We start from the raw sequence: 15962 nt of genomic DNA on the forward strand, positions 1-15962 counted from the left end.
AAAAAAAGACCATTAACAGCTTAAAATCTCGTTCAAGACTGCCATAAGAAAGACATTAAAGAAAATGTAGTGTAACAGCACACAAAACAAGTTTTGTTTTTAAGAACTCTGAGTACTGTTAACACAGTCGTACAAAATTACCTGTCTGAAGTGTTCATAATTGTTACAAGCAGGTTAACAATATATTATTCAGTCCATTAGTATTTAATTCCAATCTTTTAAACCTAGCTATTACATCCTCAAATGCTAATGAGTAGGTAACTGAATAATGTATATAACTACCTTAATTTTCACAAATACAATTTGCAAAATCTATAGACCTGAAGTATTTTATCAATGCCATCAATGCAATAATACTAAACCTGTTGTGTAGAATCTGGAATTTCTTTTTCCATATTATATTACTTTGCTCAGCTTCCTTTCTAAGAGAGAAAAAAAAAGTGTAAAGAGAAGTTAAATCAACACAGAGCCTTCTTAAATGTCTTCCAAGCACATCTTAAAAATTTTGGCCACTACCTTTCTGTGGTTTGCCTTTCCTGACCTTTATGTTTCTTCAGTTTCTCAGTTTCAGCAGTCAGGGTTCTTTCAGCAGCTTGCTGCTCAGGTACTACATACGTTATCTGAAAGTAAGTAAAGCACTGTTTGTTTTCTTCGCCAACTATGCAAAAACAAATACAAAGCTTTGCTTATACACAGTGCTATTCTTAGGACAAGTTTTCCTGTTTGGGGCTGTTAGATATTTCCAGTATCCTGTTAAAAATTGAAAGGTTTTGTAACCTAAGCCAGTAGTTCGAAGTCAGCTCATTTTTTTCTTTGTTTCTAAGGATTGTGACAGTATCCCGGTTTTGGCTGGGGTAGAGTTAATTTTCTTCCTAGTAGCTGGTATAGTGCAGTGTTTTGGATTTCGTAGGAAAATAATGTTGATAACACACTGATGGTTTTAGTTGTTGCCAAGTAGTGTTTATACTAAGTCAAGGATTTTTCAGCTTCTCATGCCCAGCCAGCAAGAAGGCTGGAGGGGGCACAAGAAGCTGGGAGGGAGCATAGCCAGGACAGCTGACCCAAACTAGCCAAAGGAATATTCCATACCATATGACATCATGCCCAGTATATAAACCGGGGGGAGTTGGCCGGGAGGGGCGGATCGCTGCTTGGGAACTAACTGGGCATCGGTCAGTGAGTGGTGAGCAACTGCATTGTGCATCACTTGTTTTGTATATTCTAATTCTTTTAGTATTATTATTGTCATTTTATTATTATTATTATCATTATTATTATTTTCTTCCTTTCTGTCCTATTAAACTGTCTTTATCTCAACCCATGAGTTTGTTGCTTTTTTTTTTTTTCTGGTTCTCTCCCCGATCCCACTGGGTGGGGGAGTGAGTGAGCGGCTGCGTGGTGCTCAGTTGCCGGCTGGGGTTAAACCACGACAGACGGTTAGGCAACATTTTGGCAACTATAATAAAAACAGTACTGCAGATAATTAAATGCAATCTTGTCCTATGTCTATGTGTCTGAACCTCATCTTACTGCTATCAGCGGTAAAATTGCCATTGCCTTAAACGGACGAGGACTCAAGACCTATCATTACAAATTTTGCCCCACGGCCAAACCAGTAGTTTGTGGGAAGTATATGGTCAAGTGATTAGAACAAAGAATTGAACTCCTGACTCAGGCCTAACCCTGATTTTCATGATTATGTCTATACTTGGGATCCAGGAATGCTTCCTAATCTTTGCTTTTGACTCAAATCAATCCCATGTCAAGTGTAAGAGCTAGGAAAGCCCAGGTACACAGACTAGAGGGGAGCAGTGGCACATTTCCAGTCTGGGTGATTGGATGGAAGTACCTATGCAGGTGCCCATGGAGCATCCATGCCATACAACTTAGACTCAGTCTGTGTGGCCTTGGATCTTCCCTCTCCTTTCTGGGAAGCTGATTCCTGTTTCTCTCAGAGAAATGTCATGAGAAATTCTGTAAGGTCCTGGGATCAAGCTGCTACATAAATGTCTACTAATACCATTACTTTAGCAACTAAAAAGCTAAAGACACAGTAGTTCTGTGCGATCCGTAGACTTTAAAAAGGTCTGTATATAAATATATATATAAAATATGTACCTAAATGTATTAGCTTGTTATAATTAAAAGATCACCTTGTTAGTAAGTTCTTTCTTTTGTTTTGTAAGATATTTCTGTTTCATAAGATGTTCCTTTTCCAATTCTCTTTTCTCCTCAAGCATTTTTCATTTCAGTTTCACTTTGCATTGGCAGATTGGTCATTATGACTTCTTTTTCTTCTACTTGCAGTGCTGAAAACTGATAAAGTCTAATGAGCACACAAACCTGTTTCAGTTCCCTGTAATACTTCTATCATTCAGGGAAAGAGAGCACCATTGGCCAGGCATGCCATATCAGAAATCTGAAACAAAATAAGTAACCTCAAATCTTCCATTCTTTCTCAGCAGGGTGTCATATATATTACTTTTCCAACTGTAAATTGTATTCTACATAGCACAGAGCAAATTCGGAAAAAAATAAAGATGAGATGCTTGTTCAGTCCTCTCCCCAGCCATCTCCTGCTTCTTCTTCACACCTCACACAAATACATATTCCCTCCCCAAAGAGACATTTCATCCCTGTTATATTTCCACAGGTCTCCACACAGACACACTGGACATGAGCCTGGTAAATCAAATACATTATCCCCCCGTCTGTTTGAACAGAACTTCCAAGCTTTCGGTGGTGTTTTGTATTAAACCCTAGCCCTATCCAGATCAAGTCATCATTTTGTTTTTTCAGCTGCAGATACATTCCACTTTCTCTCACATACACATGCTGGTAGCTATGTGGCCAGTTCAGAGGTGTAAACACCAGCGTGAAAGAACAGATAGTATTGCAGACACATTGCAGTATCAGGCCTTTTTAAACAAAGAAAAGTCATTTTATCTACATACTATGAAAGCTGCAAATGAAATTCACTGTAAATACTAATTATTACTAAATGACTGCAAAACCGATCACATGGTCAAATTCTCCTTTCACACATGGATTTTATACTGGTGTAACACCCTAGATTTCAGTGGCCATATAGTTGGGTAAATGGAGAGTTTGTAAAAGCAGATTCAGACCCACTGCAGCTATACACAAAAAAGGGCTAAATCTCAAGCCATGGGATAATGGTGCAAAGCAGCTCTAAAGCCACAAGATTTTATTCCCAGCTGATTCTTCTTATGGATTACAGCTGCTTGAAATACAAGCATAATAGGGCTTCCCTCAGTGACTGTTGGGACACAGCAGGGTAGAAAAGACCACGTCTAAGGACTTTCTACAATCTGAAGATCCCTAGCTCTTGGGATGGTTCCCTGATGAAGCAGTAGCACTTCCAAACTCCGGTTCAGTATGGCAGTCAAAAAGAAATGAATGACAGTTGCACCTGTGCTTCCTTTAACATTTTCTGTGAAAAGATGGTAAAAAACCCCACTTCAATGCTAATGGCAGCTACTTTCAAGGCTTCAACCAGTTCAATTTCAAACATATAAATTCCCTCCATTATATTTTTCCAGCTCACTTCTTTTCTTCTTTGCAAACCATTATCATGTTTCTCATTAGATCACTTTAATCCCTTCTGCGCTTGGATATTCTTTCTACTTTATTTTCTCCTCTGAAAGCTCTGTCATAACATGTATTTCTCAAAACTATACTCTTCCTGGCTGAAGAGCAAACCTCTTTTCAAATGTGGAAAGCAACCATAAACTGGATTAAAATTCAACTTTTGAAGACAAGTGAGACTCTTGCCCCTTTTCAACAGCATCTCCAGCTGATTGAAGCGTATTCTTAATACAGAAGGGGTCTTGATCAATCTCATGATCAGAAAAGTCTTTGCTCTTTAAACTGTATTTCATATCCTTCAATTTTAAAACCTCAGGCAGGCCTAATTAAGATTTTATTCAGATTTATACATAAAAGTGATAAGAAACACTAAACACTAACGTAACAACTATTAGTGCATTAGTGCATTTACATTTTTGCTTTTCAAAAGTTGGAAATGTAACATTGTAAGTATTTATTACTGTCACTCATTCAACTCACTGCAGAATGTCGGGACTAAAATTTATACCCTCTTTAAGCTGACTGAAGCTAATGAAACAAGTTTCGGCCCCGTATTGATCTATCCAGTGAAACCTGGGTGAAGGGCTAAGAAACTATTGCTTTCTTCCTTCCATTCAATTTAAGTTCTCATGGTTTTTCACATTAATGTTGTTCAGAGCAGGACACCGGGACACCCCATAACCGTAAGCCTACTGAATATTGTCCACTGTGAGCTTCAGCTCTCAACAACCACCCTTGGTACATATGCATGGTCTTTGGACTGCCTCAAAACATGACCATCTGTCGTGATTGCATGGTGCCTCTCCACAACTGGGTCGGATCCTTGCCTGAGGGCATTAGGTTCCAGACAATGCTGGTTTAGATGAACAGTTTGGTTAACACTACAAGGGCCATCTGTTCTACAGGAAATCCTTTCTCTGTGTCATTAATGAAGTGTTCCCAGCACTTAACTATATATTTGTATACTTATGTAAGCTTTTATGTAATAGGAATTAGAAGGGCACGTTATTTGCAAATGAATAGTTTGCAAAAATACCAAATTTCATTACATAGGTTTGTACATCTTAGTATAGATGAAAACTAACCACATATTTGGCAGAGGAAGTAATTGCTTAGCTAGTGTTTCAGCATGGTTACAACACCTCAGTACCTCAGGCAATGTAAAAGAACTGAACCTCCATCTAAACCTTGCAAATAAAGTCTATTGCCTGGAAATCAAAATACGAATCCTTGAAGAGGATTCTAAAATTTAACTTTGATAAGTCGAGCTCTTTGGTAGCATAAGTTAGGATGTTGCATATTAGCATGGTGATTATAAGAATTATATTTCAGGGAAGACCTTTCATATATTTCCCATATGTAATCAAATACATAATTAATTTTTAGCAAATTAAGCATGGCCAGAATCTAATAACTAAAGATTTTCATGTTCACTAAGCTTTTGATCCACTGTTCAAATAGACTTAACTTTCAGGCACTGGAACTGTAACTTACTGAGTAGGAAAGAGAACTCTGCAACTAGTCTTTTGGTAATACCTTCCTCTCCTCTCAATCTCATTTTCATCTTAAAAGGTGAAAGTTTGAAATATAACATATCCTACTTATCTCAGTACAAAAAGCTACTTATATTACTAAAAAGTATTACTATTGCATTTCAAAATATGATTAGATTTCACCCTCAACAAGACTCCCAATTGCCTAGAAGGTTCTAAAATGAAACACTGTTGGCTGAACAGCCACGAAGGCCTGGAGACAGATGAAGATACAACGGGTTTATAGACTTGCTCGGAAGGCTTGATAGGCTTTTGCTTTATGCCCAATGTAGAAGAGTGTTGTAAATATCAGACACAGTGACCTGACTGGGAATCTTCCATTTTGGGGAATTTCAGGAATACTCGTTCCTCTTTCCTAAGTCCTGAAATGACAAATACTTGAGCCATTTTATAAAAAAATCTAGAACCTTGAGATTTATGTGCTAGCCAAAGGTTACCGTCCTCGTTTTTGGGTATAGTTATAGCTTCCACTACTTGCAATACAAGTGGCATCAAAATGGTTTTATAAATATCTGTTAAGATCATATAGAAAATTCACTCCTTTCAGTCTACTTAAGTTCAGAAATATCTGGCAAACTTGAATGAGCCTCAACAGTACTAATAGGACAGATTTCAACCCTAATAAATATTTTTTCCCATTAATTATGATATTATTGTAAGGTTTTAGGATAACAAGCAGTAAACCTTGAAGAATATAAATACTAAGGAAGAAAACCATTCCGTATGTACTAAATATAAGGAGTTAAAGGATGAATTTAGGGAAGTTAGAAAACAGAACGAAACCAAGAAATTGAACTACAAATAAGAGACATGAGGCTATGAAACAGATTTCCGGGGAACTGTGGCAATCCCATTACCTGTGACACTATTTCTGCTCTATTATTACACCCTTCCCATCATGACATTACTTGGATATGAATTATTTGCTCTGAATGAAGAAAAGCATGAAAAACATTCAATAAGAAAAACCTCCCCATTGACGGGACTAGCTAGAATGATCTAATATACTTTTCCATCTCTAGTCTCCTGTTTCTGTAATAAACACTAATTCTTATTGCATGTATCTCCTATTTTATCAACAGTGCAGTATGCAGTCATCAGCTACCACTGAAACAGTATAAACAGATATCCTATTATTTTCAAAATCTTAATCTATAACAAAATGGATTTTCCAGTGTAAATATAATCCCTATCTAGTTACATAAAAATTTCTAGAGGTGAATGCAGGTGTCCCCTGCTCTATCTACAAAACAAAATTACACAACCAAATCTGCTACAGTACAAACACTGAGCAAAATATCAGCTAAGATCATATGTGTACTTAATAGTAATTGAACAGTAATTGAAAAGTAATTGAACTTTATTGAATGTGCTATTGTGTGTTCCTTCAACCCCCCATTCAAAAATTAAAAAACTATACAGCAGAACCTTACCAATATCATTTAGTCTTGCTCATTAACAGCAGATTGTATTTTGAAAGCACTTCAGGCTATGCCAAAGTCTACATGGTTTCCGAGAGGCACTGTCCTCCCAGAACTGTAGAGCTATGGGCAGAATGTCAGGTTAGGCCCGGACATCCCCACATCCCCCTTGTGATGGCCGGCGAGGAGTGGTCAGGTCTGGGCATTTATTGGCTTGTTTAAGAGACTGAAGGGAATAAATGTGCTTTGCTCTTTTCAGAAGGGTGCATGGAGGAGGAGGATTCATGTACTCTCTTGCAGGATCAATACAGTATTGATCAATATCAATACAAAACCACACAGCTCTGATAAATGAATTTTTAATTCACCGGGTTAAAATCCTATTATCTCTGATGTGTTTTAAAGCACAATAGCAATTATGAACGTTGTAGGCACTAGAAAGAACAACAATATGAGTATTAGTAAAAACATAACAGAGCTATGGTTATTATGGATGGGATATTCTTAGAAATTCAGCCAACAGGAAAAAAGATTGTGAAATAGCAGCAGTAAATTGGTCAAAAAATATTATACAGCCAAGGATGATGACAGATAAAACAGGAGAATCAGGTATTAAAGGAACACAGAAAAATGTTAGCAGTATTTCAAACTCCTCAAAACATTTCTGACAAGAGAAGAACTAGGCCAGGTCATTTTAAAGGTGAAACTATAACCAAGTGCTCCTTTGGTTCCTCAGGTATATTCAGACAGGTACAGACTTGGTCCATGGATAGTGGATTTTTGACACATTTATAACAGGAAAATTAACAAAATGCATCTTGAAAGATGCAAGAGGAAAAAAGCATTTGCAAGCACAAAAATTATACCTGATAGAATACTGGGAAAACTGAAATTCTTATTTTATCCAATTGTACTTGAATAAAAGATGAGATCTAAAGAATGATTCATGCACAAACGTTAAGTGCTATTTTTTTTTATATAAGCTGGAATTTTCTTTTAACTTTTCAGTTTCATATCTTTCCTTCCCTGCAACTGGCCACATTACCTTTAGCCTAAAGCTCTACTCTTTTCAAACAGACCGGCCCAACACTGGGAAAAGTTTGCTGGAAAACAGCCTTCAGTAACAACCCTTCAGTAAGAGTCTAGGCATGCAAAAACACTTGAATGTAGGCTTTTCAAGTACAGAAATGACGTAACTATTGCCTACAGCTCTTTATCCCCTATATCACTCAACATCACATCTGTATGAGCCAAATTTCTAGTGAAGACCTAGTTTTCAACCCCTACATAATGTTTAGGGGGTAGGATGCGCATCTGTGCAAGAACAGGGAAAATTCTGCAGCAAAACATAGTATCTAAGCATCTTTTTTGTCTTTGAACAAAAATCTCCACCTGCTTGAGGAAGATACTGTCCTTAAAAGGAGAGAAAAAGGTTTTAGAGATAGTGTGGAGGCTGATTTTCTGTTGAAATTTTACATTGTTGCTACTGAGATTGAAATTTTATGTTATTGCTGCTGAGAGTTTACTGTATGATTAAAGCATTAGGGCAAATAGACATCTGGGTAAGTGTCAAAGTAGTACTTAAATGATACTGAATCCATTAAACATGAATATAAATTAAATTCTTCAATAGAGGATATTCCTTCATGCCTATAACACTTTGAACCATAAGTCTAAGTAACAAATAGATAATTACCAACAGTATACCAATTTTTTGTTTTAATACAATCAAATACCACTTTCAAACATCACACATATTTCAACTAGCCTAGATGTGCTCCAGTTCAGTTTATCTCAGCATATGGCTTGTTCTCACCACATGCCATAGATTTCCAAATCTAACTATGATTAATAGGATATGTCAAATAACTGTTGAAGGAAATCCAGCTTCAAAAAGTGAGGCTGATTAATACATTGATTTAGATATTAACTTCTAAACATTGGCTTTTTTTTTTTTCTATTATTTGAAGTTTTAGGAAGATCAGGGATATCAACAACCTTTACTCAAATAAAGGCTTGAAACCTAAATTCAATCTAACTTTAAGAATAATAAGACCATAAAAAAATCCTTTGTTCTTATAATGGTTCACTACATTTATTCTGTATTATAAAAATATTCTGCAAAAGTTAGAGAGTGTCCACAAATATATATATACATTTTCCCAGCAATTATTTTTCTAAAATATTTAAAATATAATCCATAGCAAAGGAGAAATCCAAACAGCTTAACTTTCCTCATGCCTTTGGTAAATGACAGGAGGTAGTAATAGGTACAGATGACAAATTACATTTTTATTTGATTATGGTCACATTCAGAAACCTCATAGTAGAATGAGTTTTTAAATAGTTCAAACAACTAATGGAAATTGGTTATAGATTTGTAAGTGCTAATCATTCTTACAAAGGAGGAAAGAGCATTTTTTAAAGGAAAATCTTAAAATCCTATTAAAATATTAAAAGATTTTCCCTTATTACTCTTACATGTTTTTCTACTTAAAGGATTCAAAAGTTGGCAAGTGTGCAGAAGGACTTACAAGAGTAAGTCTTTGGAAAGGGAAGATGACTTATGTAAAGCAGATCACACTTTCTTTCTCTCCATAAATCAAAGTGGTTTTGGTCATTCAGCACAAAAAAAGGAAGCATAAATAGAGAGTTACTCCCTAAACATCCAGAATAACACAAAGACATATAGTTTTCTTGTAAAATGAGTTAGGCCACTGCCACTGGAATCCCCTCCCATGACATTTCAAATGAAGGTAGAATTTCATGAAGGACAAATGAATTGCCTGAATGAACTGCTTTGTCGAGTTAGTACATTTACTTGACCACGGGCATATTTTAAAGTGTTTGGGAGATAGATGACTATAGGCTTTTGAAAATTACACTAAGCATTAAAACCATTAAAAAATCTAGTTATGTATATATTTGCAGACTCTTGTATACTCCGATAACATTTCTTGTTTTGCAATAATCTTTACTTTCATCTCAAGAGAATTCAATGGTTTCTTAATAACCTGAAACAGCCTTTGAGTATGGACAGCTACAATGCAGTAAGATCACTTTATATATATTTATCTGTTTGTCAGATTTCCTTCAGCTGTATATATTTATGATGCATATATTATTGTTCCTTGAAGGCTGGGACAAATTAAGTGCATATGTTTGCAAGAATAAGCAACCATACCTCATATCAGATATAAAAATGTAGAGGAACTGGAGGACCTCCATGGCAGGTATTGTGGTCATTTCTCAAGAGCCTCCTAGCACCACTTAGGGCTTAGATACTTAGGATTTTCCTGCTAGTTACTAACTCAGCTGCCAGCTTTACCCAAATGCCCTAGCAGCATTTTAAATTCTGCTTCTATTTCCACAGTCCCTTCAGGATCACATCCTACTTAGTCAATCTTGATGAAGTAGAGGAAATATTTTTCACATGTGGATAAACAGGATTCTCAGCTTAAGCTTCAGAAATAAAAGTTTATTCAATACCTGGACTACCTTTTTTTAAACTTACTGTGTGAAGACACTGTTGTAGCACAGTAAGCTGTTGGTCTTCTGCAATACTATGGCATGCGCTTAAGGTAGAATTTGTGCTGCTTTTGGTGTTGAAATACGTAGGTATTTTGTCAAACAGCAAGCATCCCAGTTTTCTGTCCCTGTGCTTCATGGCATTGTATTTTTTGGTGCAGCATTACAGCCTGTGGACAAAACTAGTATTTGGGATCTAGTGTTTAAATGTTTTTCAGTATTTTTAGCTATCTATAAGGTACAATGCTAATAAAGGGATTTCTTGCACCAGACTCCTACCTTGTCAGTTGAACTGATTTCAGCTGGACAAACCCTGAGCTATGCTTACCCACTAATTATAGCTGTCAAACATCGTGCCCTGTGATCTGCCGTGCTCACTCTACATTAAAGGGCAAGGAACAGAAAGTGTATGTTTCAATTCAAAGGGGTAGTGAGTAGAAGATAAGGACCTAGTCTAGTAGTGATGTTACTTAACTCCATTTAGATTAAATGGAAAAAAAGACTGTTTAAAAGAGTATAGTTGTAATGAAAGTAGACTGTTACTAGTGCAGTGTAAGGAAAGTATTTCATTACACAGTTAAAACGTAGGTTTAAGAGAAACTAGACTAAGACAAATAAAATAGAGGTATAACACAAGCAAAACAGTTTGCAATATTTGCTAATAAAATCTATATTTTATGTAGGAAATAAAGTTAATTGCATACTTTTTTCTCTGCCACACCCAGGACACTTTGCACCTTTGTCTTGGTGTATTCTCTCTTCTGCTGCTGCTACTAAAAGGAACCACCAAGAAATATGAACAAAACTATAGGCATAAACTTTTGGAAAAAGCCTAATATTAACTAGCATTATAGTTTATTGAAAAATTGTATTAAAATGAGAAATGAAGACATCATCTGTAAATAGTATATTCAAAAGGCATACGGCTTTTTGCAGATTTAAAGCTAATTGTATTAGCACTTTGACCTATGACAGGGAAAAACTGTCTTTCAGTTCACCATCTGGGGACATAATAACTAGAGAGAAAAATACTTACACTTTTTCTTTGAAAACTCTGTTGAACATAAGCTGGGACTGTCAACAACATTAGAAAGTGACAGCAACTCCTTGGCTTGTACTGAGTTGTAACAAAGTCAGTTGTTTCTGTGTTGCTGCTCAGCATTGCTCATGAATTTGAACTATTCAAATGATGGGAAAGCAACAATATTCTTTATAGACAATGAAATGAAGCTGAATATTGATAGAATCATTAAAGATGACAAAAGGGGAACATTTAATCAATTGACATTTTTCCCCCTAAGATTTATTCCAGGATTTTACTATTGATTCAATTTTGAGTATTTTGCTACTGATTCTGCTTTGTAATTGTTTATTTTCAGCTAACATTGTTACATTTTCCAGGATTTAAACCATTAGGAAATGTCATTTTATATCACTAAAATTTTTATTTATTATGATAAAGTCAAAATATGCAGAATTGTAAGGTAATACAGAAAATATTATGTTTATATAATAATCTTCATGAAATAGCTTTAAAAACTTGTTAAAACTTAAGAGAAGATCTTTTGAGAGTGTAAATGCTTTATTCCAATCATATGTCATAGGATTTATATTTTCAGATTCAACGTTACTTACAAATTACTTTTTACATTCACTGTTCATTCCTCTTTCTCTTGAGCACTATGTACTCTGAGAGTGTTTCTGTTCTCTTGTCCATCTTTCATTTCCACATTTGTATGCACTCAGAGTACCAACAAGAAGTCTCAATGAGCAAAGCATTTAAGTTCTCACTGAGTCTACTCCTTCCTTGCTGTTTCCCAGAGGATAAGCATTCCACTTTAAATGTTATTTCCCATTCACTGTGCACATTACTGCTCTGATTTACCTGACTTAACCACATTACTGCTGTATTTCTTTTGTGCTTAATACTAATTTGTTTGATACTATGCAATGAAAAGATAAGGCCACAAAAAGTTGCATGCTAAATAATATTAGGTATTGCAGATTAGTCAAGATATCTTCATCACATTTCACAATTACTTGCGATGCATACTGTCTGCGTTTTGGGGCACTTAAAGACCTTAGAACCAGCCTCCCAAATATGTTCTAGATATTTGACAACTGTGTGCTTGATTTTAGAATTAGGAGGAGAGGGAAGAATGAGGCCAAATCTCACTCTCACCTTTGCAAAGGTTGGACTCCTATGTGCTCGTTTGTTTTGAACTCAGACTATTACTACATCTGCACAAAGAAAGGTTTGCCCAATTCATCCAAGAAGATCCCCTTAGATGAAGCATTTCTAGGTAAAAATTAGAACTAACTCTGGAATAATAATAAAAAAGAAGTAAACATGTCTAATAATCAATATTTTAAAAAATAATTTTTTGACAACTTATTTTTCTCCTGAATTAATAAAAGCTTTCTAACGTCTAGATTTTTTTAGATACATTAAGGATACATCAAACCTGACTACTTGAGCTTTGATGTTAAAGGTCTCACTGGAATTTCTAGAACTATCACAACTCAATTTGTGACTTAAACTGATTTTTCTAGGTGCCTCAGCTATGATCCAGAAGTCTGTCTGAGCTGTTTTCATGTTACATACCAGTTCACAAACAGACTATGAGGCCAAATCAACCCTCAGTTATATCATCTTACAATAATGCCTTCAAATGCATTTGGTAAATATACAAATCAGACTGTAATTTTTAGCATTAACTAGGATTCTCTGCTGGCACACTCTTATCCCAAAAGATTTTCCTTGAAAGAGCAAATTCTATACCCTGGCCTAAATTTAGACAATCAAATTTTAAAATCTTTTATTTTTAATTTCCTAATTCCAATACAGTCCTGCTGACGTCTTCAGGTTAAAGAAATTTTTAAAAAATGTGATGAGAATTATAAACCATTTTCATTATGAAGGCGCTTATTAAAATTTAATAGGCAACTTATTTTGTAGGTTTTTTTTAACCTTCACAAACTGATTTGAAAGACCTACTCTATAACACTATATTTTGTTTTTTCTCTAATTTTCAAAAAATGCAGTCCTACAGTACTTACCCAGACTCACTGAAACTGAAAACTGAGTAAGTACTGCAGGACTGGCCCCCTATTAAAAAAGCCCAAGACACATGGTGCTGAGATTAACAAAACAAAGTAAAGCAGCTATGACTTGGCACAAAGTTTGACAAGCTGCAGAAAAGCAAATGTTTAAATAACTGAAGTGGTACTGATTTTCTATTCACAACCTTTTCTCTTCTAAACAGTATCATATTCTTTTCCAGCACATTTAGATTGCAAGTCAAGCTGTGTTTTATTTTTTATTATAATAAACCCAGTCAGTTTACTGTAACAAAGACATACTAGTGGTGATCAGTGTGAAAGCCAGTACGAAATCAGGCTAGGAAAAAAAAAAAAGTCAAATGGTAAAATAAAGGACCAGCCGTCTGGAAAGTTCCTGGATCATGTAAAAAGAAAATAAAAGGCAGTGTTCTTATGAGACTAATGCAGAATACAAAAATATTTTAAGACAAAACTCTGTATCATTGCCTATGACATTTGTAAACAGCAGCAGCAAATCCTTTCAAATAATGTTGCATTTATTAAATATTTTCCAAGTCCTTCTAAAGCAAAATAGTAGCACTTAAAAAAAAATATTTCTAGTAGCATTGTTTACATCTGTTCCTCTGAAAATACGGTAAGAACAAAATAAAACTGTAAAGTATTTTTGCTATCTTTTTTCACACGTAAAACAACTTCCCTACTTAAAAAATAAGTTTATTCATTCTATGGAATATTAAAAGGGTTTTGCATATTTTATTAGATTTGCAATAAATGATGGTTTACAAAAAATAATGTATACATAAGTATCTTACCAGATTTTTAACTAATGGTCTTTCATTTTCAAGTTCTGCTTTCACTTGTTCTTGAATTTCAATCAACTAAAATATAAACATGTGAGAATTAATGTTGGATTTCGTACTACAAACAGGCATAATTCTCTAAAAATCCTTTCCAAGTACAGTCTCCCTGGTCAAGAGACTACATGTGGACACACACATATTTTTGTATTATAACTGGTAACAGATAGACATCTTCACTTAGAGCTAGATACTTTTATGTGGAGTTTAATAATATCACAAGAGTCACACATCTAAAGTTCTTTTGACATAAGCAAAATAGAGTGTGATGTCACAGGAGGTAGGAAGATGACAAAAACATTAGAAGTAGAGACTTCAATGACTTAAACTCTCAGAAAAGTGGATATTTGTGGAAACCTGTTACAGTCAAACAGCAGTGGCAGTTTGGAGCCGCAGGGGCCATTCCACTGTTCTATTGTAAATTTGTAGAAAGATCAGCAGACATCTATATCATTTGCAGCAAGTGCTAACGTATCCTCGGGAGACAAACATTGTCAGGCAAATTACACATCTAGTCTCACCGAGGACAAAGGATTGTGCCTAAAGAGCAATTTAAGCAGAATTCTTTAAGAATTCTTCAAGAATTCTTCAGAAGTTCCAGAATCAAACTCCCTTAACCAGTTACATCGCACGGCAAAGCTTCCTTGGTTCTGCTGGGTTTGAGCTGTCTGGGACTTCCGTCAGAGCTACTGTCACTTGGGACCTGTAAGTTAAACATCTATATTTCTCAGTGTCACCGGGAGCAGAGTTTGTTACTTACTGAATTTGCATTTTGAACATACTTAAAACCAGACGATGTTGAGTACAACACTGACATTCATTTTCTTTCATAAAAATGGAGAAATGCTCCCCTTCAGCATAATAACCTAGAAGCTAGAATGCTCAGCCACAAATCAGGGCAGCCGACATTGTATGCCACTGGGAGTTTTATGGGGCTTGATTACAATATCCCGAGTCATGGAAAAGTAGCCTAACTACCCCTCTATGATGAGAATAAGCCACCAGTTCTGTTCAAGCTGTGCCATTGGACACAAAGAATATGAAATTCATGAGACTAGATACAGAATACTCATGCACAAGCTTGATGACATACCAAAGCTGTGACTGCATGAGAAAAGGACAACCTTGTGTTTTGACTTGCTAGATCATTTTTGCATTTTATGTTAGACTATGAATTACAAGAAAACAATATACAAAACACGCCCCCCCCCCCCAAACCCAAGCAAAAATACTCAGCAAAAATCCAAAGAAAGAAAGAACAAATCTATAGAAAAGTCCCTTCCTCTATGCTGAGTATCCTATCATGTAGCCTAGAGATAATGGCTCTTCTGTGCTTGCTCTCCCTGTACCCAGCTTTAAAAAGAATATTTTCCCACCAAAACACAGTGTAAACTAGCAGTTAAATCACTGGTATATGAAGCTATGGGTTCAAAGGTCCTGAAGTTCAATGATCAGAACCCTGGGCAAGTGCTCCAGTCCTCACAAAAAACTTGGTCCTTGCCATCTCTTATGATGCTTTGAGAGAAATTAGAGAGGCAATTGCCCACAGCTAGTGCACAGCTTGGCTGCCTGGACACAGAAGGAAGATCCAGACTCCAAGTCCCACCTACAAGAAATCAATCAGTAATTTCTGGTTAGTCCAGGTAAGAGACAGTGCTTCCAACGTGTTTCATCATCACTTATTACTGACTGTGTCTGCTTTGAATCCCATTTTTAAGTGTTAACTTTTCCTTATACAGTGTATATTGGATACTGGTGTCTGTATCAACTTTGTGAACTCCATTTCTGGAGTGAAACATCCAACTGCTAGGCACTATAGCAGTGTGTGCCTTCATGTCCAGCTGCTCTTTTTAAAGATCAAAGCTTTTTACCCAAAGAAGAATTTATGCACATTCTGGCTATCGAGAGAACATCTTCCAATGGGATATGCA

The 15962-nt window shown here is 35.7% G+C and overlaps 1 protein-coding gene across 1 annotated transcript in view; it reads right to left on the reverse strand.

Annotated features, from left to right (window-relative positions):
• Positions 1-15962, reverse strand: part of C2H10orf67 (chromosome 2 C10orf67 homolog) — a 44481-nt gene that overhangs the window by 6584 nt on the left and 21935 nt on the right. The window contains exons 9-11 of the mRNA XM_050890930.1: positions 13987-14052; positions 517-620; positions 341-422 (exon numbers count right to left, since the gene is read on the reverse strand). Of these exons, the coding sequence (XP_050746887.1) occupies positions 341-422; positions 517-620; positions 13987-14052 (252 nt within the window). The remainder of the gene's footprint in view (positions 1-340; positions 423-516; positions 621-13986; positions 14053-15962) is intronic.

The sequence above is a fragment of the Gymnogyps californianus genome, chromosome 2, assembly GCF_018139145.2.
Source record: "Gymnogyps californianus isolate 813 chromosome 2, ASM1813914v2, whole genome shotgun sequence".
NCBI lineage: Eukaryota > Metazoa > Chordata > Aves > Accipitriformes > Cathartidae > Gymnogyps > Gymnogyps californianus.